This window comes from Equus quagga, chromosome 12 (assembly GCF_021613505.1).
Source record: "Equus quagga isolate Etosha38 chromosome 12, UCLA_HA_Equagga_1.0, whole genome shotgun sequence".
NCBI lineage: Eukaryota > Metazoa > Chordata > Mammalia > Perissodactyla > Equidae > Equus > Equus quagga.
The window spans coordinates 68,581,395-68,599,363 of NC_060278.1; the positions used below are offsets into that span (position 1 = coordinate 68,581,395).

The 17,969-nt window shown below is 43.1% G+C and overlaps 1 protein-coding gene across 1 annotated transcript in view; it reads right to left on the reverse strand.

Annotated features, from left to right (window-relative positions):
- Positions 1-714: 714 nt before the first annotated feature.
- The window catches only part of DTD1 (D-aminoacyl-tRNA deacylase 1), a 174,623-nt gene continuing 157,368 nt past the window's right edge, over positions 715-17,969 (reverse strand). The window contains exons 5-6 of the mRNA XM_046678100.1: positions 15,228-15,399; positions 715-1,252 (exon numbers count right to left, since the gene is read on the reverse strand). Coding sequence (XP_046534056.1) covers positions 15,247-15,399 — 153 coding nt within the window. The 3' untranslated portion in view covers positions 715-1,252; positions 15,228-15,246. The remainder of the gene's footprint in view (positions 1,253-15,227; positions 15,400-17,969) is intronic.

The window sequence follows — 17,969 nt, forward strand, 5'->3', positions numbered from 1 at the left end:
TATTATAAAGGTCCCAGATAGAGTTTCAGCATCACAAAAATGCCAAGTAAGGAAGTCTCTTCTATAGTTAAGCAAGAAGCAGTTCAACAGAGGATAGCTCTGTTTAAACAAGCATTCATATATTATAGGTACGTTACATAAATATATATTACATATAGTAATATACACATATACTTATAATAATATATATATTACTATTAACATCATATAATGCCTAAAAATGATCACTATAGCTGTGTCACTAGTGGATTAAAATGAACTGAGAAACTCTTTGGTAGAATGTGGTTCTTTCTTCACGTAACTGTGGGGACATTGGTTTGGATATATGGACAACCATGCAGCTCCCAGAAAAGGGGCATCTATATGAGCTGACAAGCTGGGGCCTTTCTCCCACCTCCCAAAAGTCAACAGACCAGATATGGCAGCTACAATTGGTCTTTCATCTGTCCATTCCAAAACTGGATTCCCTCCCATGTACACTCCCCTTTCCTGCCATCTCATGTCCAAGTAAAATGTCATTGACTACAAATTACCATAGATAGGCTCTCACCGTGGAATCAGAGGCCTGTGTGGGCCACTCAGGGAAGGCCTCTTGTAAGAGGGTTACTTGAAAAGAAGTGTAGATACATAGAGAAAGGGTTCTGACACATTGCATTTCTATCAACAAAACTGTTATGCAGAAACACAGCAGGATTTCTTTAGTAATAAAATGGCTTGTTGAGATTTGGAGTTTTATTTCTTTTTAGAAAAAAGAGAAAATTTACAAGATGCAAAGGTCTCACACAATACATTATCATTGATGATTGTTCTCTTTACACCTTAACACGGACCCTGGATTGGCCAGCGCTGGGAAAAACATGGACAGCATGAATGTGTTTGAGACCCATCATGGACACGCAGAAATACACCACAGTGTGAAAGGACTTGATGACAAATGATGTTGGGCCAGCCCGTCCCAAAAGCAAGCCAAGACATCATAGGAACCAACAAAGCCTTCCGGTGGGGGAGGCATGGGTGTATGCCCTGCTGCCATGTGCACGGGGTGCTCCCCTGCACTGGCAGCACCCCCTCCCCATTAGACCACAGCAACAACAGAAAATGGTAACGTTCCTTTGGTGTTTTTTTGCAGGGCTATTCAATCTTTTATTTCTGTCTTCCTTCTCACGATTCAGTTCCAAATTCTTAAAGCCGAGTAGGTGCTTAGCATCTTTCATGAATTTTTCAGGATCCAGTTCTGCCCAATGAAAATGCACTGAAAAGAACAAAGATAAGACACATAACTCAGAAAGGTCCCAAAATTTGCCTCAAATTCTATTAAAAAATATGACCAAGTATAACAAAATAGCTGAAGATAATCCTTTTTCAAGTTCATACAATGACAATGGCATGACAGTGTTTCACTTTACTGTGAAAAATCTGCCGTGTTGTCAGGTATAAATCCATATACCTTCCCGCCAAAGAGCTTCCAATTTATTAGAACTTCATTCTTAGGCTCAGAAAGACATGAAACCAAACATCTAGGAATTAAACAACAGACTTCTAGACGGCCTCTGCATCAAAGACAAGTCACAAGGAAAATAATAAAACATTTTAAAGTGAATGAATATGAGGGCCCAGCTCTGTGCAGAGTGGTTAAAGTTCTGTGCGCTCTGCTTCAGTGGCCTGAGTTCACGGGTTCAGATCCTGGGCATGGACCTACTCCACTCGTCAGCCTTGCTGTGGAGGCATCCCACATACAAAAAAAAGAAAGAAGAAGACTGGCACAGATGTTAGCTCAGGGTTAATCTTCCTCAAGCAAAACAAAAAAAGTAGGATTGGCAATGGATGTTAGCTCAGGGAGAATCTTCCTCACCAAAAAAATAAAAATAAAAAAAAATAAGGAAAAAAGAAAAGAGAATGAATATAAAAGTACAACATATCAGAATTTGTGACATTCACCTAAGGCAGTGCTTAGAGGGAAATTCATAGCATTAAATGCTTATATTAGAAAATAATTAGTCAATAATCTGAGTTTCCACCTTAAGGAACTAAAAGAATAAAAGCAAAGTAAACCCAAAACAAGCAGAAGGAGGGGAATAATAAAGATAAGGACAGAAACTAATGAAATTTCAAACAGAAAAACTAAAGAGAAAATGAATGAAAAAGTCAATAAAACTTATAAAGCCTCTTGCCAGACTCACCAAGAAAAAAGAGAAAAGATACAAGTTATGAATATCAGAAATCAAGAGGCAACATCAGTACAGATTTTATAGATATTAAAAGGATAAAAACAATATATCACAAACAACTTTATGCCCATAAATTAGACAACATAGATGAAATGAACAAATTCCTTGAAAAAAGACAGAAAAGCCTCATTTCCAAAACCTTTTAACAATGAGGGAGTCAGAGGGGTGTGGAGCCTAAATAAAGCATAGGGACAGGGAATAAACTAAACACTTGTTCTTGGGATATTTTTAATACTGCTCCAAGGATGGTAGTTCTTTGGTATAAAATGTCCAAGAGTCTTGAGTTTCCCTTTGTAATTCTGAGGCTACAGCAAAAACCAGCTGGTCTTGTCAATATTTCTGAAGCAGGCATTTGTCATCCAAGAGTTTTAACCCCAAACTTAACAGAGTAGTTTCTACTCCCTCAGATCTAAATTTTAATTGAATGAAGTTCAGTAAAAGCAAAAGATGCTGATAACGAGAGTTGCACGTGGTGATGCCCCATCTAGGAACAAGCTTCTGGATGTGCTCACATGGGTCACATTCTTAAGTGCTGTATTATGAACAGATGCCTGGATGGAATTAACAGCCTGCCATTCCTGAGTCCAGTTTGATACCAAGGTCCATGGGCCCACATGGTTCTATCTGGACCCACACAAAGTATCGAAATTTCCCCTGAGGTCTCCCCTCATGCTCTGAAACTCACCTGTCACAGTCTTGCACTGCTTCCTACGAGATATCTGAAAGACCACCAGGGGACCACATTACTTCCATTTTTAAGTCAAGAAAAGCAACTCATTTGCTCCTATATTTTAATCAAGATGTTAACCCAAACCTAAGAACCTGGGGCCTCTCTCCTCGCTTGCAATACTAATAAATGAAATCCTGAAATTGGTTCTCACATTGACCTTTGGAGAACTCCATCTTCTTGGCACAGATTAACACCTTTGTTTTTGAACTTAAAATGAGCTTCGAGATCCTGCTTGAGTACATTTTTCTTTTACATTTACTCCAATTAAATATTCCACATGTTTTAATGCTTTGGGATAATAAATGTATATTTCAAATGTTTTTTTTTTTTTTTGAGGAAGATTAGCCCTGAGCTAACTACTGCCAATCCTCCTCTTTTTGCTGAGGAAGACTGGCCCTGAGCTAACATCCATGCCCATCTTCCTCTACTTTATACGTGGGACGCCTACCACAGCATGGCTTTTGCCAAGCCGTGCCATGTCCACACCAAGGATCTGAACTGGCAAACTCCAGGCCGTCGAGAAGCGCAACGTGTGAACTTAACCGCTGCACCACCAGACCAGCCCCTCAAATGTTTGATGTGCAGATGGAAATGATAAGGTTTACCTCAGAAGAATAAGTGACCTAGAAAGTGTTATTCCGCTAGAAGACAAAGCAGGTAACATTACGTCTCTAACTTTATAAAATTAGAGATATAGAATTATGGGCTCAGAGAAAACGTTATAAAAGCATCATGTTAATAATGATTATCTTAGAACAATGAGATGGCAGATGCCTTTTATTTTCTTCTTTGAGCATTCTGGCATGTTTGAAATTTTCTATAATGAATAAGCGTTAATGTTGTAATAAAAATGGCTTTCAAAAGAAATTTTATAAGAGAACGATGATTTTTAGGAATTCCAGTTCTCTCCCAGAGAATCATAGAACTGAAAGAAATCCTGAGAGGTTTCAACCCAGGGGTTCTCAAAGTTTTTAGGTAAACCACTCAGGCATAGAGACTTTATAAAGCACTCAACCTTAATCAACTGTGCTACTAGTGGGAGCCCTAATGGCAGACCTCATCATACTATCAGCATTAATATTAGGAGTGATTGGCTCCCAAACTGCATGCAAGAGCCTACTGGCCAGCAGCAGACACTGTTCTGCCTGAAAGACACTGCCCCATCATGATACATGGATTGGTCAGCAGACACTTTTTATTTCCAATGTCACTTTTAACAAATGCTCCTTCTCATTTTCTTGAACATAACAATAGAAAAACCAAGGAGCCAGACTGCTGGCTAGCAACTGGAAGTAGCTGGAGATCATGAAGGCCACACGGCTGGAAGCATGAATGGGGAGGTGGGAATGCACTATCTGTGAGGTCCATTCGCCAGATTAGAAGCGCTGAACGGAAGTCATGTTCAAGTGATAAACACACGATTCTCTACAAAAGGGAGGACACTGAGTCTTGAAATTTAGAAACCCTGGAGAAGGGGTAATGTGCCTCCCCAGAGAGCTGTTGAGAGGATGATGTCTATTTCCAATGCATTGTTTTGATGTCCCTGCAGCCAAGTGAGCTATCTGAGGGCAGACACGAGCTGTAGGCAAGGGGATGGTGGGGGGCATCTGACAGGCAGCACTAAGAAGTGCCTGATAACTCAGCACCACAATTTCACAGCCTTATGAAAGAAGCTGCTTCTCTTTTACTGCCTGCGAACGTCAGGGGCAAGGGGGAACAGTCCAGGACCAGGAGCAAGGAACCCCTCAACAGTCTGTTTAAACACTGAGTCTCTCAGAGATGGTGACTTCCAGCTGATCTGCTTCTGGCTTCAGGCGATTCGAGAACCACAAGATGTACGTGCTAGAGTCAATATACACACCCCACAGAGCTGCTCTCCAAACCACGATCAGAAGAACCGAGCTTTTATTTATTTCAGGTCATGGCTGGGCCTCTAGTCTGAATTCATTACCTAGAAGAGGAAGGCTGTCCTATGAAGACATGAAGGCTGCTGGAAGTCAACGTTAGCAGCGAAGGGTTCACTTGGACCTTCCAGCATTGTTAGAGATTCCAGTGAGCCCGCTGCTCAACTGTCACAATAGAGAATCACCTCCTTTGCTGGAGTCCTGATGGTCCTGACTTGGTGATGAGAAGATGGGAACGGTGATTCAACTTCTTAATTAAGAAAGGAAAGCTTGGTGTGATATAACAAAGCAAGCAGGAAAAAAACTGATGTTACCTGATAGTGGAAGGAACAAAGTCTGGCAGCAGTTCTTAATTTTTTCGCTTAAAGTCTACCCCGTCTATTTCTCATGTATATTTGTATAGATTTAACCATGTCGGTCTTACAGAACTTACAGTGTTTCAGATGATGGTCTTAAAATCTGAACTCGATCCCTCTAGGTTAGTGCTATCCAACTGAACTTTCTGCAATGACAGAATTGTTCTGTATCAGCACTGTCCAATATGACAGCAACCACCCAGAAGTGGCTACTGAGCACTTGAAATAGACTACTGTGACTGAGGAAATGAATTTTAAATTTTATTTAATCTTAACTAATTTACATTTAAATATCCACATGCACAAGCATCACAATCCCTGACTTCAAAGCATACTACAAAGCTACAGTAATCAAAACAGCATGGTACTGGTACAAAAACAGATGCACTGATCAATGGAACAGAATTGAAAGCCCAGAAATAAAACCACACATTCATGGACAGTTAATCTTCGACAAAGGAGCTGAGGGCCTACAATGGAGAAAAGAAAGTCTCTTCAACAAATGGTGCTGGGAAAACTGGACAGCCACATGTAAAAGAATGAAAATTGACCATTCTTTTTCACCATCACAAAAATAAACTCAAAATGGATCAAGGACCTAAAGATTAGACCTGAAACAATAAGTCTTCTAGAAGAGAATATAGGCAGTACACTCTTTGACATTAGTATCAAAAGGATCTTTTTGGACACCATAACTCCTCAGATGAGGGAAACAACAGAAAGAATAAACAAATGGGACTTCATCACACTAAAGAGCTTCTTCAAGGCAGGGGAAAACAGGATTGAAACAAAAAAACAACCCGCTAGTTGGGAAAAAATATTTACAAGTTATTTATCTGACAAAGGGTTAATCTCCATAATATATAAAGAACTCACATAGCTCAACAACAAAAAATCAATCAACCCAAGTGAAAAATGGGCAGGGGACATGAACAGACATTTCTCCAAAGAAGATATACGGATGGCCAATAGACACACGAAAAGATGTTCATCATCGCTGATCACCAGGGAAATGCAAATCAAAACTACACTAAGATATCACCTTATACCTGTTAGAACGGCAAAAATAACCAAAACAAAAAGTGACAAATGTTGGAGAGGTTGTGGAGAAAAAGGAACCCTCATACACTGTTGGTGGGAATGCAAACTGGTGCAGCCACTATGGAAAACAGTATGGAGATTTCTCAAAAAATTAAAAACAGAAATACCATATGACCCAGCCATCCCACTACTGAGTATCTATCCTAAGAACCTGAAGTCAGCAATTCCAAAAGTCCCATGCACCCCTATGTTCATTGCAGCATTATTCACAATAGCCAAGATGTGGAAGCAACTTAAGTGCCCATCAACTGAGGATTGGATAAAGAAGATATGGTGTGTATATATATATATATATATATATATATATATATAAAATGGACTACTAAGCCATAAAAAAGGATAAAATTGTCCCATTGACAACAACATGGATGGACCTTCAGGGTATTATGTTAAGTGAAATAAGCCAGATAGAGAAAGACGAACTCTGTATGACTCCACTCCTAGGTGGAAGTTAAAATGTAGACAAAGAGAACCGATGGGTGGTTACCAGGGGAAAAGGGGGCTGTGGGGTGGGCACAAAGGGTGAAGTGGTGCACCTACAACATGACTAACAATAATGTACAACTGAAATTTCACAAGGTTGTAAACTATCATAACCTTAATAAAAAGTTAAAAAAGAATCCACATGCAGAAAGCACCTACTGTATTAGATAGCACGCTAATCTATATGCTTAGCTCCACACTTCAGCAACAGACAGAATCACTAATTGTGGCCAGATTCTTGGCAATCTCTTTTTTTAAAATAAAATTCAATTTATTTAAACTAAAAAACAAAAAAACAGTTCATTCATTTCTCCCACTCCCCCTTACTCCCTGCCTCTGGCAACCACTAATCTATTCTCTGTATCTACGAGCTTGGCTTTTTAAAATCTTTTTTATTTCACTGATCATAATGCCCTCAAGGTACATCTACAATGTCACAAATGGCAAGATTCCATTCATTTTTATGGCTGAATAATATTCATTTATATATACCACAGTTTCTTTATCCATTCATCCATTGATGGACACTTAGGTTGTTTCCATATCTTAGCTATTGTAAATAATGCTGCAATGAACATGAGGTGAATATCTCTTTTTGAATTAGTGTTTATTTTCTAATAAATAAGGCAACTGAGGTGGAAGCCTGGGTGTGGAGAAAATCTAACCCTACTGCTGGTAAAGGAACATAACGTAACTGCTCTGTATCAGTGCGGAAGCACATCAACCTCATGTATGACAGCGTCCATAACACTTAAGGTTTGGGAACAGTAACCTCTTCCAGGAAAGAAGAGACAGAATGGGGCAGAGAATAATATCTCAAAAAACACTGCCTAAAATTCCCCAGGTGTATTGAAAAACATACATTTACAGATTCCAGAAGGTCAGAAAACCTAAAGCAATCAGGATGAGACTTAGATATGATACAGATGCTGGAATTATCAGATAAGGAAAAATAACTATGATTAATATGTTAAGGGCTCCAATGGGAAAAGTAGACAATATGTAAGAACAGAAGGGTAATATAAGCAGAGAGATGGAAACTCCAAGAAAGAATCAAAAGGAAATGCTAGAAATAAAAAACCACTGTAACAGAAATGAAGAATGCTTTTGATGGGCTCACCAGTAGACTGGACACAGGCAAGGGATAAATCAGTGGGCTTGAAGACAGGTCAATAAAAAGTTCCCAAACTGTAAAGAAAAGCATGGGGGGGAAGGCACAGACAATCCAAGACCTGTGGGGCAACTGCAAAAGGTTAACATACACAGAACTGGAATACCACAAGAAAGGAGAAAGAACACAGAAGACAAATGTGAAGGAATAACGGACAAGAACATTTCAAACTTAATGACAGACACCACATCACAGAACCAGGAAGCTCAGAGAACACCAAGCAGCAACTAAACCCAGACGAACCATATTCAAACTGCAAAAAGCCAAAGAGAAAATCTGGAAGAAGCCAGCGAATGGAGGAGATGGGGAGACAGCAGGCTGGCCGTGAACCCACCTCACCTAAAGAGGAACAAGGATGAGAATTACAAGGACTTCTCAGAAGAAACTATGCAAGCAAGAAAAGAGTGGAACAAAATATTTAAAGTACTGACAGAAAAAATCCCACCAATCTAGAATTCTATACCACTGAAATTATCTTTCAAAAGTAAAGGAGAAATAAAAACTTTCTCAGATATGCACTGCAAGAAATGCTGAAAAGCTCTTTAGGCAGAAGGACATGATACAGGTCAGAAGCTTGGATTCACATAATGAAAGGAAGACCACCAGAGAGAAAATGAAAGTAAAATAAGATCTTTTCTTTTTCTTACTGTTAGTTCATCTAAAAAATAACTATTTATAAAATAGTAATAGTAACAGTGTACTAGGTTGTATAGCATATGGAAAGTGAAATGAACGACAGCAGTGTCACAAGGGACGGGAGGGAGGAACTGGAAAATGCTGTTATAAGGTACCTGTAAATCAAGTTAAGTGGTACAGTGTTACTTTAAGGTGGACTTAGATTAGTTTAAAATGTATACTGCCAACTCTAGGGCAACCACTAAAAAAAGAAAAACTGTTTTAAGTTAAAAAAAAAACAAAACACCACGTCAGAGGCACAGCTAGTTCATACATGAAGTACCAGAACACTGGGAAAGTGGTGTGAATGCTGACACAGGGAGGCAAAGTGAAGCTCTAGGAATGAAAGAGATCCCACCTTCTACAGGGGAAAAAACAGTGAGAAGTGACGGAATATCCTTTTAACAGAATACACACAGACACACAGGCAGACGCACACACATACCCCTCCCATGCACGCTGCTCTAGCTTGTTAGGAAGAACTGTGCTCAGCCAAGACACATCTTACTATTCAAAGGTCAAGTTGAAAAAGCAAACAGACGGCAGCTTCCAAAACACTTTCCTTGTCTGGTTTCGAGTGTGTTGACATTTGAGGACAGAAATGGGGGGCACTAGTGAGAAGCCTGCTCCTTTCACACCTTAGTGACGGTAGTTGACTAAATACACAAACGAGGTGACACTGGAACCTGCAGTCAAAGGCGGGGACCACACTCCCTTAGTGGGAGGCTGCCCGGCACCTGGAGCTATGCGCCTGAAGCGGGAACTGAACTGTAGCCTCACGGGAAACCCGAGTCCTCCCACGAGGTGAGGAGCTGCAAGGAGTGGGACAGAGGGCAAACGGAGTTCATTTTAGCAGTTTCACATCCATCTGATAAAATAAGAAACAATGTTGGCAATGTGATAGAGAAATGTTGACACCCTGGGAATGTCCTCTGAACTATGAAGGTTTTTGACTCATTGTCAAAGAAAAATATGCTGAAGACCAAGTGGTTTCTCCTTCCATTTTCTTTTGTTTTTTCTCTCTCTCTCATGCCTTGGAAACTCAAAGCTGCTTTCCTCAGGGCCTGCGAGGCTCCCAAGGGCTCTGTTTTTAAAGAAAAGCAAATGAAAACTGCAGCTCCCCTTATGTGGGGTGGGGGAATGGCTGCTGTTTTTCTGTGGAGCGAAGCAAATGCCAAGGTCACCTTCCATCTGTCACTACTTAATTCAGCTCTTCCAAGTATCTGAATATTTGGTGGTGATTTTGTGGGTCTACTGGGACAACAGATTTTAGCAGAAGGGCAACAAAAGCCCATGGGCAAGAAAAAGCCCAAGTATATCACTGGAGGGCCAGCCATAGTTCAGTCCTGGCCGCTCTGGAGTCTTCAGTTCCTGGAACATGGCTAAAATCCCAGAAGGGGGGTGCCCAGCCCCTCCCTGGTCCTCGGCTGGCTGGAGGTGTCTCAGAGGCAGCCAGCAGGAAGGCTCAGAGGACCCCTCACTTACATCCATTCATGCCGGGATGTCGGCACAGGCCCCAGGCCTCTGCTGCCATCTCTGGTTTGAATGATTGCAGCTAGACACCCACCTTAAACTGTCAATAAATGAACGGCTTTCCTTGTGCACTTCGTCAAAAACCCCAATGGAACTACATAAGTGTGCAAAGAAAATGTGGCTTCCGCATTTTCATGGCCCATACAAACTTCCTCACAAGCCGCTATTCCGCTGAGCAGGGGAAATCTTGAACACACACTAACTCTGTCCCACCTTGGTATCAAAACAGCTCAGTCCTCAGCGGCCTCTGTGGCTCAGCACCAGGGCCTTGGTGCACACTACTGAGGGGCGCTCAATTGCTCAGGGGCCAGAGGTCCTCCCTGGCTGACTTGGCCTCACCTCAGCTCTCCCCTCAAGTCTGACCCAGGAGGTCAGAGGGAGGTCATGTAAAGAGCTGAGGCCATGACCCCTCTGCCCTCCTCAGTGAAGCTGCCCCTCACAGCCTGTGGGGCAGGCTCCCTTCACCCAGGGTCTTTCCACTGAGAACCCACAGTCAGCCCAAGAGACCCCCAAGACAGCTCTCTTCTGCACCCCTCACAGGGCAAGTAAGACCCTCTGTTAACTCCTTCTGCCTCCTGATGCCTAACCATGTCCTGCCCCGCCTTCTACTCAGCCTGATGGAGACCTGGAGCCACCGTGCGGAGCAGTCTCCTTCCAGAATTCCCACCAGGGACCATGGCACAGGCCCCCATGGCTTCCGGCTTTCCCATCATCTAACTCCTACCCCAGGGATTTTGGTCTGCAGCAGGAAGCCAGAACGCCAGGTGTGGCCTCTGGCGTCCCCTCCGTGTGTCCCTCTTCTCTCTCCCACTGTCTCTCCTAACCTGAGAGCTTTCTTTCACCTTCCCTCCTGCCAGGCAGGGGCTTCCCCCACACCATCCCTCTTCCTTCACCCTCTCCCCTGGGCCATAATGATGCTACAGCTACAGCGAACCTGACTCACAGGGAGAGGGAAGGAAAACATATCTGCGTCCTCTTTTCAAAATGCTGTGCCCCTTGGGTTTGCTTCTCCTGCTGCTGTGTCCCCTCCCTGGCTAGCTCTTTTTGGGTGGCTAACGAAACAATAGTACAATTTACCCCAAGTTCTATGCTACCCAATCTGCACTACCCTGAGAACAAACACAATGACAAGTTTTTAAAAATGTCATCAACTTTACAGAAGCAAACAATAGACCCCTACAAGTCTATGAGAAATTTAACCTCTTAAATTTGGGATATGCTGGGGAGAAACGCTCACTCCCACCTCTGGCCCTTCTTTCTGTGTGCTCAGTTTTCTTTCTGCAGACGTGTCCTCCTGGATGTTCCGCGATACACAGTTACTGTCTCTTCCTTTAAGCCTGGGGCCCTCAGGAGTTTTTCTTGCCCACAGAAATGGGAAAATCACGCGCAGGCTGCCCAGTGGCCACAGGACACTGATCCCCATAGTATACTCTCTACTGGGATTATTCTGAGGCCAAAGTCTAATGCAAATGAAGGTCTTCACGTTGTTATGTTTTGCACTGATTTAAAAAGTAACAGAATCCAATACTCCTCTATAAATTAAACAAAGATTTTTCTTTCTTTTTTTGAGGAAGATTAGCTCTGAGCTAACATCTGCTGCCAATCCTCCTCTTTTTGCCGAGGAAGACTGGTCCTGAGCTAACATCTGTGCCCATCTTCCTCTACTTTCTATGTGGGACGGCTGCCACAGCATGGCTTGCCAAGCGGTGCCATGTCCGCACCCGGGATCTGAACCGGCGAACCCTGGGCCACGGAAGCGGAACATGTAAACTTAACTGCTGCGCCACTGGGCCGGCCCTAAACAAAGATTTTAGAAGTCGTGTTCAGACATACTTAAAGCAAAAGTCAAGACAATAAATTTATAAAATATATTAGCAAGTTGATAATGCAATCAAGAAAGGAATCAACTAGGTGGCATTAGAATTCCTAAAGCCGTTTTGAAAATACAAAGCTGCAGGCATATCTGAATGTGTCTGTGAGTGTGAGTGTGTATTTAGATTGATAAACTGGGTTTTGTTACTGGGAGCGCTTATATTTTTATTCCTTTTCTATTCATTGAGGTCATCATGAGAGTCTGAAAATTTGAAATTTTTTAAACTTGTTGTAAGGTCCCAATTCCCTGGAGAAAGGTTATTATTTGTAGTTTTACAACTGAAGGGAAATAGATGGTGCCGTGCCTGAGGGGGCCAAAAGAGAAAACAGCATGCAGGCTGGGCAGCTGCCTCAGCCCAAGGAGTGAAAATAGGAAGTATCCAGTCTGGATTCCACTTCTGGACCCAGGAACTACCCACTCCGAAAACTTGGCCTAACGAATGACGGTCCCTGGCCATCGGATTAACTTGTCCTTAGTCTTCTTTTAGGCACAGGTGCAGGAGTTGGTCTGGTCTCTCCCAACACGTCCCTGGGGGCAGGCGAAGCTGGAGAAGCTTGCAGAAACACGGCGGGAGAGTCCCCATGAGCTTGTCCCTCCCTGCCCAGCCTGCTAGGACAGTCACTGGGCACTGTGGCTTCTACCTGCCTGCTTTTCCCAGTATCACTGACGAAAGGAATGAGTTTTACTCACATAGTTAACAGAAGAAAAACCAAGGAAGCAGAAATTAAGTAACTTACTTATCGTCACACACAAATTGGTTGGATGGAAGTAAGAACTTAATGAGTTTCTGGGTTACTGCCGCACCCATTTAATTAGCATAATTATAAAACTAACTTAAAGAACTGCTCTGCACACTGCCTTTATGTGGCATATTTCACTCCTTCAGATTTAGGATTTCTAGACAGAGTGTAAATCAGAAGCGCTAGCAATACTGTGATGACAAAACTGACCTAATATGAGCAAATCATCACAAAGTTCTGGAGGAGTAGGAATGGAAGTTTTATGTGACATAAATACCAAGTAAAACGTTATTGTATACTCATGAATATTTAACATTCTTTAGACACGAAATACCACATTTCAGAAGACTCTCCCTAACTCATACCAACTATTTCAGTTCATGAATACGCATCAATGGCTTTAGGCCAGAGCATCAAGATCAAGAAACAGGCAGGGCTGCGATTGTGACAGACAAAGGAAGGAAATTCCCTCTGATCAGGTGAGTGTTCGAGATAAAGTAGCCAAGACCAGTGACCACAGCTCTGTCATGTCCCTGAGGTTACAGTGGAAGAAAATATAGTGACTGGGGGAAAAGTCAACAGGACAATAGGATTTATTATCCAGAGCTTCTCACCCCGTAAAACTTTCAATGAATCAACAACCCATCCTTTCTAAGCTGTCTGTTCTGTTTCTTTGGTCTGTTTGTGAGCTGGTAACACTGCACCCAATTATTACTATGGGCTTTGTAACATATCTCAGGATCTGGTGGTCTGCGTCCTAAAGGACCCTGTGAATACAGACTTCTGACCTCTACTTCCTTTCAGAAGGCAGAAAATTATCTTACTAACGTTCTCCTCTCTTGCAATTTGGCATCTCCAGGGAAAACTCATCTGCCACCTTGGTTTGAACCACACAGTCTATTAGCTGAAGACTCCAAAATGTAGGCCTGGACCTCGCTCCGCAGCTCTGGACCCTCAGAGTCAACAGACTACTAACATCCCCCTGGCTGCCAGCAGGCACCCTCAACATAGTATGCTCAAACCAGGTCTCATCTGAGATCCCCACCTTCTGTGTTCACTGCATCATTCAAACTAGGAGCCTAAGTCATTCTAGATGCTTCCTGTCCCAAATCTAACTAGTCACCAAGTTGAAATGATTCTGTTTCCTTTACACCTTTCAATCCCTCCTTCCTCTCTAGTCCCACTATAACGTCTTATCTTGATTTCTGCGACTGCCTCCTAACTGGTCTATCTGCTCCCAGCCTCACTCCTCAAGGCTGCTGGGGTGATCTTTTAAAACTTTGTATCTGATTACATCTCTTGTAGACTTAAAACCTTTCGGAGGTTTCCATCACCCCAGGATGAAATCCAAATTTCTCACAGTTGCATACCGGATCCTTTATGATCCAGAACCCTCCTACTTCTCTAACTTCAGAGCAACTCCCATCTCCCTAGACAACCCACCCAACTGAACCCAATGCTTCAGCCATTCTTCACTAGCTCTGTTCCAAAACTCATCTGTCCTTGTCCCTCCCCCAGCAATGTTTGCACCTGTTCTTCCCTTGGCTTAGGCAGCTCCCTACCCCCTCCTCTCATCTCCCCATTTCTACAAGTCCTTCAAGGCCCAGTTCCAGAGTCCTCCCCACTGTGGAGCTCCCCCACTGCCCGGTCCACCCCACTTCACATTCCCATCATCACCACAGTGCACCATGCTGCAGCAGCATTATTTCTATGCTTCTTCCTGAACTTGTGGACTCCTGACAAGAAAGAGGCTTTCAATAATGTGTTCACTGAGGGGATGAACTTGAGCAAAGGGCCATCAGACGACTGGGTCAAGTTTTAGAGGCCTCTGATCTTCAGGCAGGCAGATGGACTCAAGGCTATAGTAAACTGCGATGCATTCCTGGCATGGACGTGATAAGAATAAAATCCTGTTTTAAGAAGAGTAAACTGGCACTGTCATGCATGATGAAGTGAAGGATGGCAGAACATGAAACAAGAAATTATGAGAACAGGCTGCTGCAGAGGACCATGGCCTCCACTGGAGCTGCTGAGAGCAAGCATGGAGAAGAGGGAGCGCCCACAGGAGCTCAGGCAAAGCTCCTGGGCTGGATGAGGATCTGGGAACACTAGAAATGCTAATGGCAGTAGGAGTTGCCAGGATCTGCGAACACTAGAAATGCTAGTGGCAGTAGGAGCTGCCAACCAAAGCAGGCAATCAAGGAACGCAGCACTTCCAGGCAACCTCCTCCGAAGTGAATACCCAGGCCCACGGGTATCTGACACTCCTGCATCTCACATTTTCTCTCCACCGTGGAGGGCAGCAGATTTAAGGAAGTGATAGAGGAATGTCCATAAAATGAATTCTGCCTCAAAAGCCATTCGGTCCTCTATTTGTTGCTGTTTGCCCAAAACGTGAGAAGACAAAGTTACGCAGGGAGGGGAAGCTGCTACCTGAGGTCCGCCCCCAGGCCTAGGGCTCCCGCTCGGAGGACACGTCGCCCTCAGCCCCGCTGCTGGCACTGCGGTCTTCTTTCCGAGGAGTGTTTCTTTCTTTGCTTGATTCAGAAGGCCCTTTGGCTCTGGTCTTTTCTTTCCTCTGCTGCTGTTTTTCAAGCTTTGACAGCTGATTATAAAAAACAGAAAGAATTATTTTACAAATGTAAACATGTGCCTGTATACCAAAACACCAATTACTTCACAGGCAGCCACCACTAAAAAAGCTTCTGTCTGATAACCTGGTGTATGTACCACGTGGTTCAGGTGTGTCGAATCGTACACAATCTGCTTACCAGGCAGGCCCCAAACCATGAACACAGATCAGTCATACACGTGGTCTCTCTCAGACTTTCCCCGCCAGTAACTCAACTTGTCATGCAGTATTTGGGGATGGTCAACTAACAGGCTTCTTTGACAGACTGAGAAGAGCCCTATAAATGAAAAGGCTTTTAGTCTGTTATTTTTTTCTTTGACGTCTCTTTAGCTTTTCCTCATCAAATTATCTTCCTACTTCCTGTTTTCTAAAGAGTATCAAAATGCCCCACTGTTTGCTGAGATAACAGAGAAGGCTGTGAGGAGAGCACATTAAGTACGTTTAGCCATTGCCTCAGTTCTCGGTTTGGTCTTTGAGACTGGAGCCTGACTCCTCAGTAGCCAAAGCCATGAGTGCTCCTAGCTGGCTACGTGCACGCTGGCCACAGGAGGCCTCCCAGACTTCCTCCAGGCCACCTAGGGACACGCCTCTGACATCTAAAGGACCCTGGGTCTACTTCCCTCCTGGATGTCTCCCCAACTTGTTCAAAGAAACCACAGACTAGACGGCTGAAGGAAACTCAGACCACTGACACTCCGAGCAGCAGCATGGCCATCCAGAGGGGCCTGCGGAGAAACTCGTCAGACGAGACCAGCCAAGGTTCGGCCCACGGGATTTTCTTAGACCAAAAAAGCCAACTGTAACAAAGCCTGGGAGACTGCAACACCCAGTTTCACCTGCCTCCCAGACCCAATCTGCTAGCATTTTACAGTTCACATGGCAAGGGGGAACTTAAGGAAGGGCTGGCTTCTCCCTGCTGCTCCCTGCCCCACACCCAAAGACACAAAGAAAAGTTACTGTAACCGACCCGCCAGATCATCTCTTTATTACAGACAGACTCTGAGCTAAACCTTTAGATAGAGCAATCGGCAGCTCTCCCTTTGGTCCAGAAAACCAAATTTATTAATGGTTGACTTATTATCTTTCCCACTCCCCAGTTACCTGAAAAGATGCAGCCAACAAATAGGTTGGTTAACATGCTAATTAGATTTGTGAATGAAGACATCACCTCACCTTTGACCCACTGACTCTCCTCCCAGATAACTCCCTGGGTAAATCCTCATTAGGGCACAGGAAAGGCTCACAGGAATGTGCACTGTAGTGTTGTTTGCATTAGCAAAATCTACAAACAAATGAGCACTGACGGAGGATAGAAAAATATAACGTGGTATAGTCACAGAAAGCAATACTGTAACTCAGATCTACATGTCAAAATGCTCAGTCTTTAAACTCATGTCATGGGAACCAAACTCAGTTTCCGAAGGCTATACACAGCAGGATTCCATTTACATAAAATAACACTATATATCATTAATGGGCTCACACAGACGTAGTATGGACTGGGAGAATACAAACCAACTTGAGTACACTAGTTAACTTTGGGGAGAAAGTGGAGCGAATGGGACCATAGTGGAATGACTATATATGGGCTTCAACTGTAACCATCAACTTCTACTTCAATAAAAACAAAACCAGACCTAGGACAGAGCTACTGACCAGTGCCAGTACGTAAACCACTCGCGACAGCTACTTGGACTATTGATAACAAGATGCTCACGCCAGGATGTAAACCAAAACACAGCTTCCTTTGTCAACAAAGTCCTGCTGTGAAGAAGTATCAGCTACTGAACAGTGTGCTTAGTGGTGTAGCTGATTTCATTCTGGTACAGGCTCTTTGTCTCACCATGGCCTGGTAACAGACAGTTCACGTAAAGGGACTTTGAGTAGGAATGACCCGGAGCAAAAATGACAAAAGGTTAGCATTTTTAAAATCTGAATAATGGCTACATAGAGCTCCTTGCTATATTTTTCTCTGTGCTATTATTTTTCCACGGACCATTATTTTTCTCTGTACTACTCTACTACAGATTAGGGAAGAACTTCTTGCATCTAAGATGACAGCCTTCCTTGTTTCCCTTTTAGTGTGAAAATGTTCTTTCTTTTATGAAATGATGAAGCTAGCAGGTGGGGGTCCTTCAGTCTCATTCTTTCACAAAATGATCTTGGACTGCATGACGTGAATGTACATAACCTTACTGAACCGTACAGTTAAAAGTGGTTAGGATGGTAAATTTTATGTTATGTGCATTTTACCACAAATAAAAAATTTTTTATTGGGGCCAGCCCTGTGGCCAAGTAGTTAAGTTTGCACACTCCACTTCACTGGCCCAGGGTTTTACGGGTTCGAATCCTGGGCGTGGACATGGCACCTGTCATCAAGCCATGCTGAGGTGGCATCCCACATGCCACAACTAGAAGGACTCACAACTAAAAATACACAACTATGTACCGGGGGGCTTTGGAGAGAAAAAGTAAAAATTGTTAAAAACTTAAAAAAAAATTTTATTGATATATAATTGACATATAACATTATATTAGTTTCA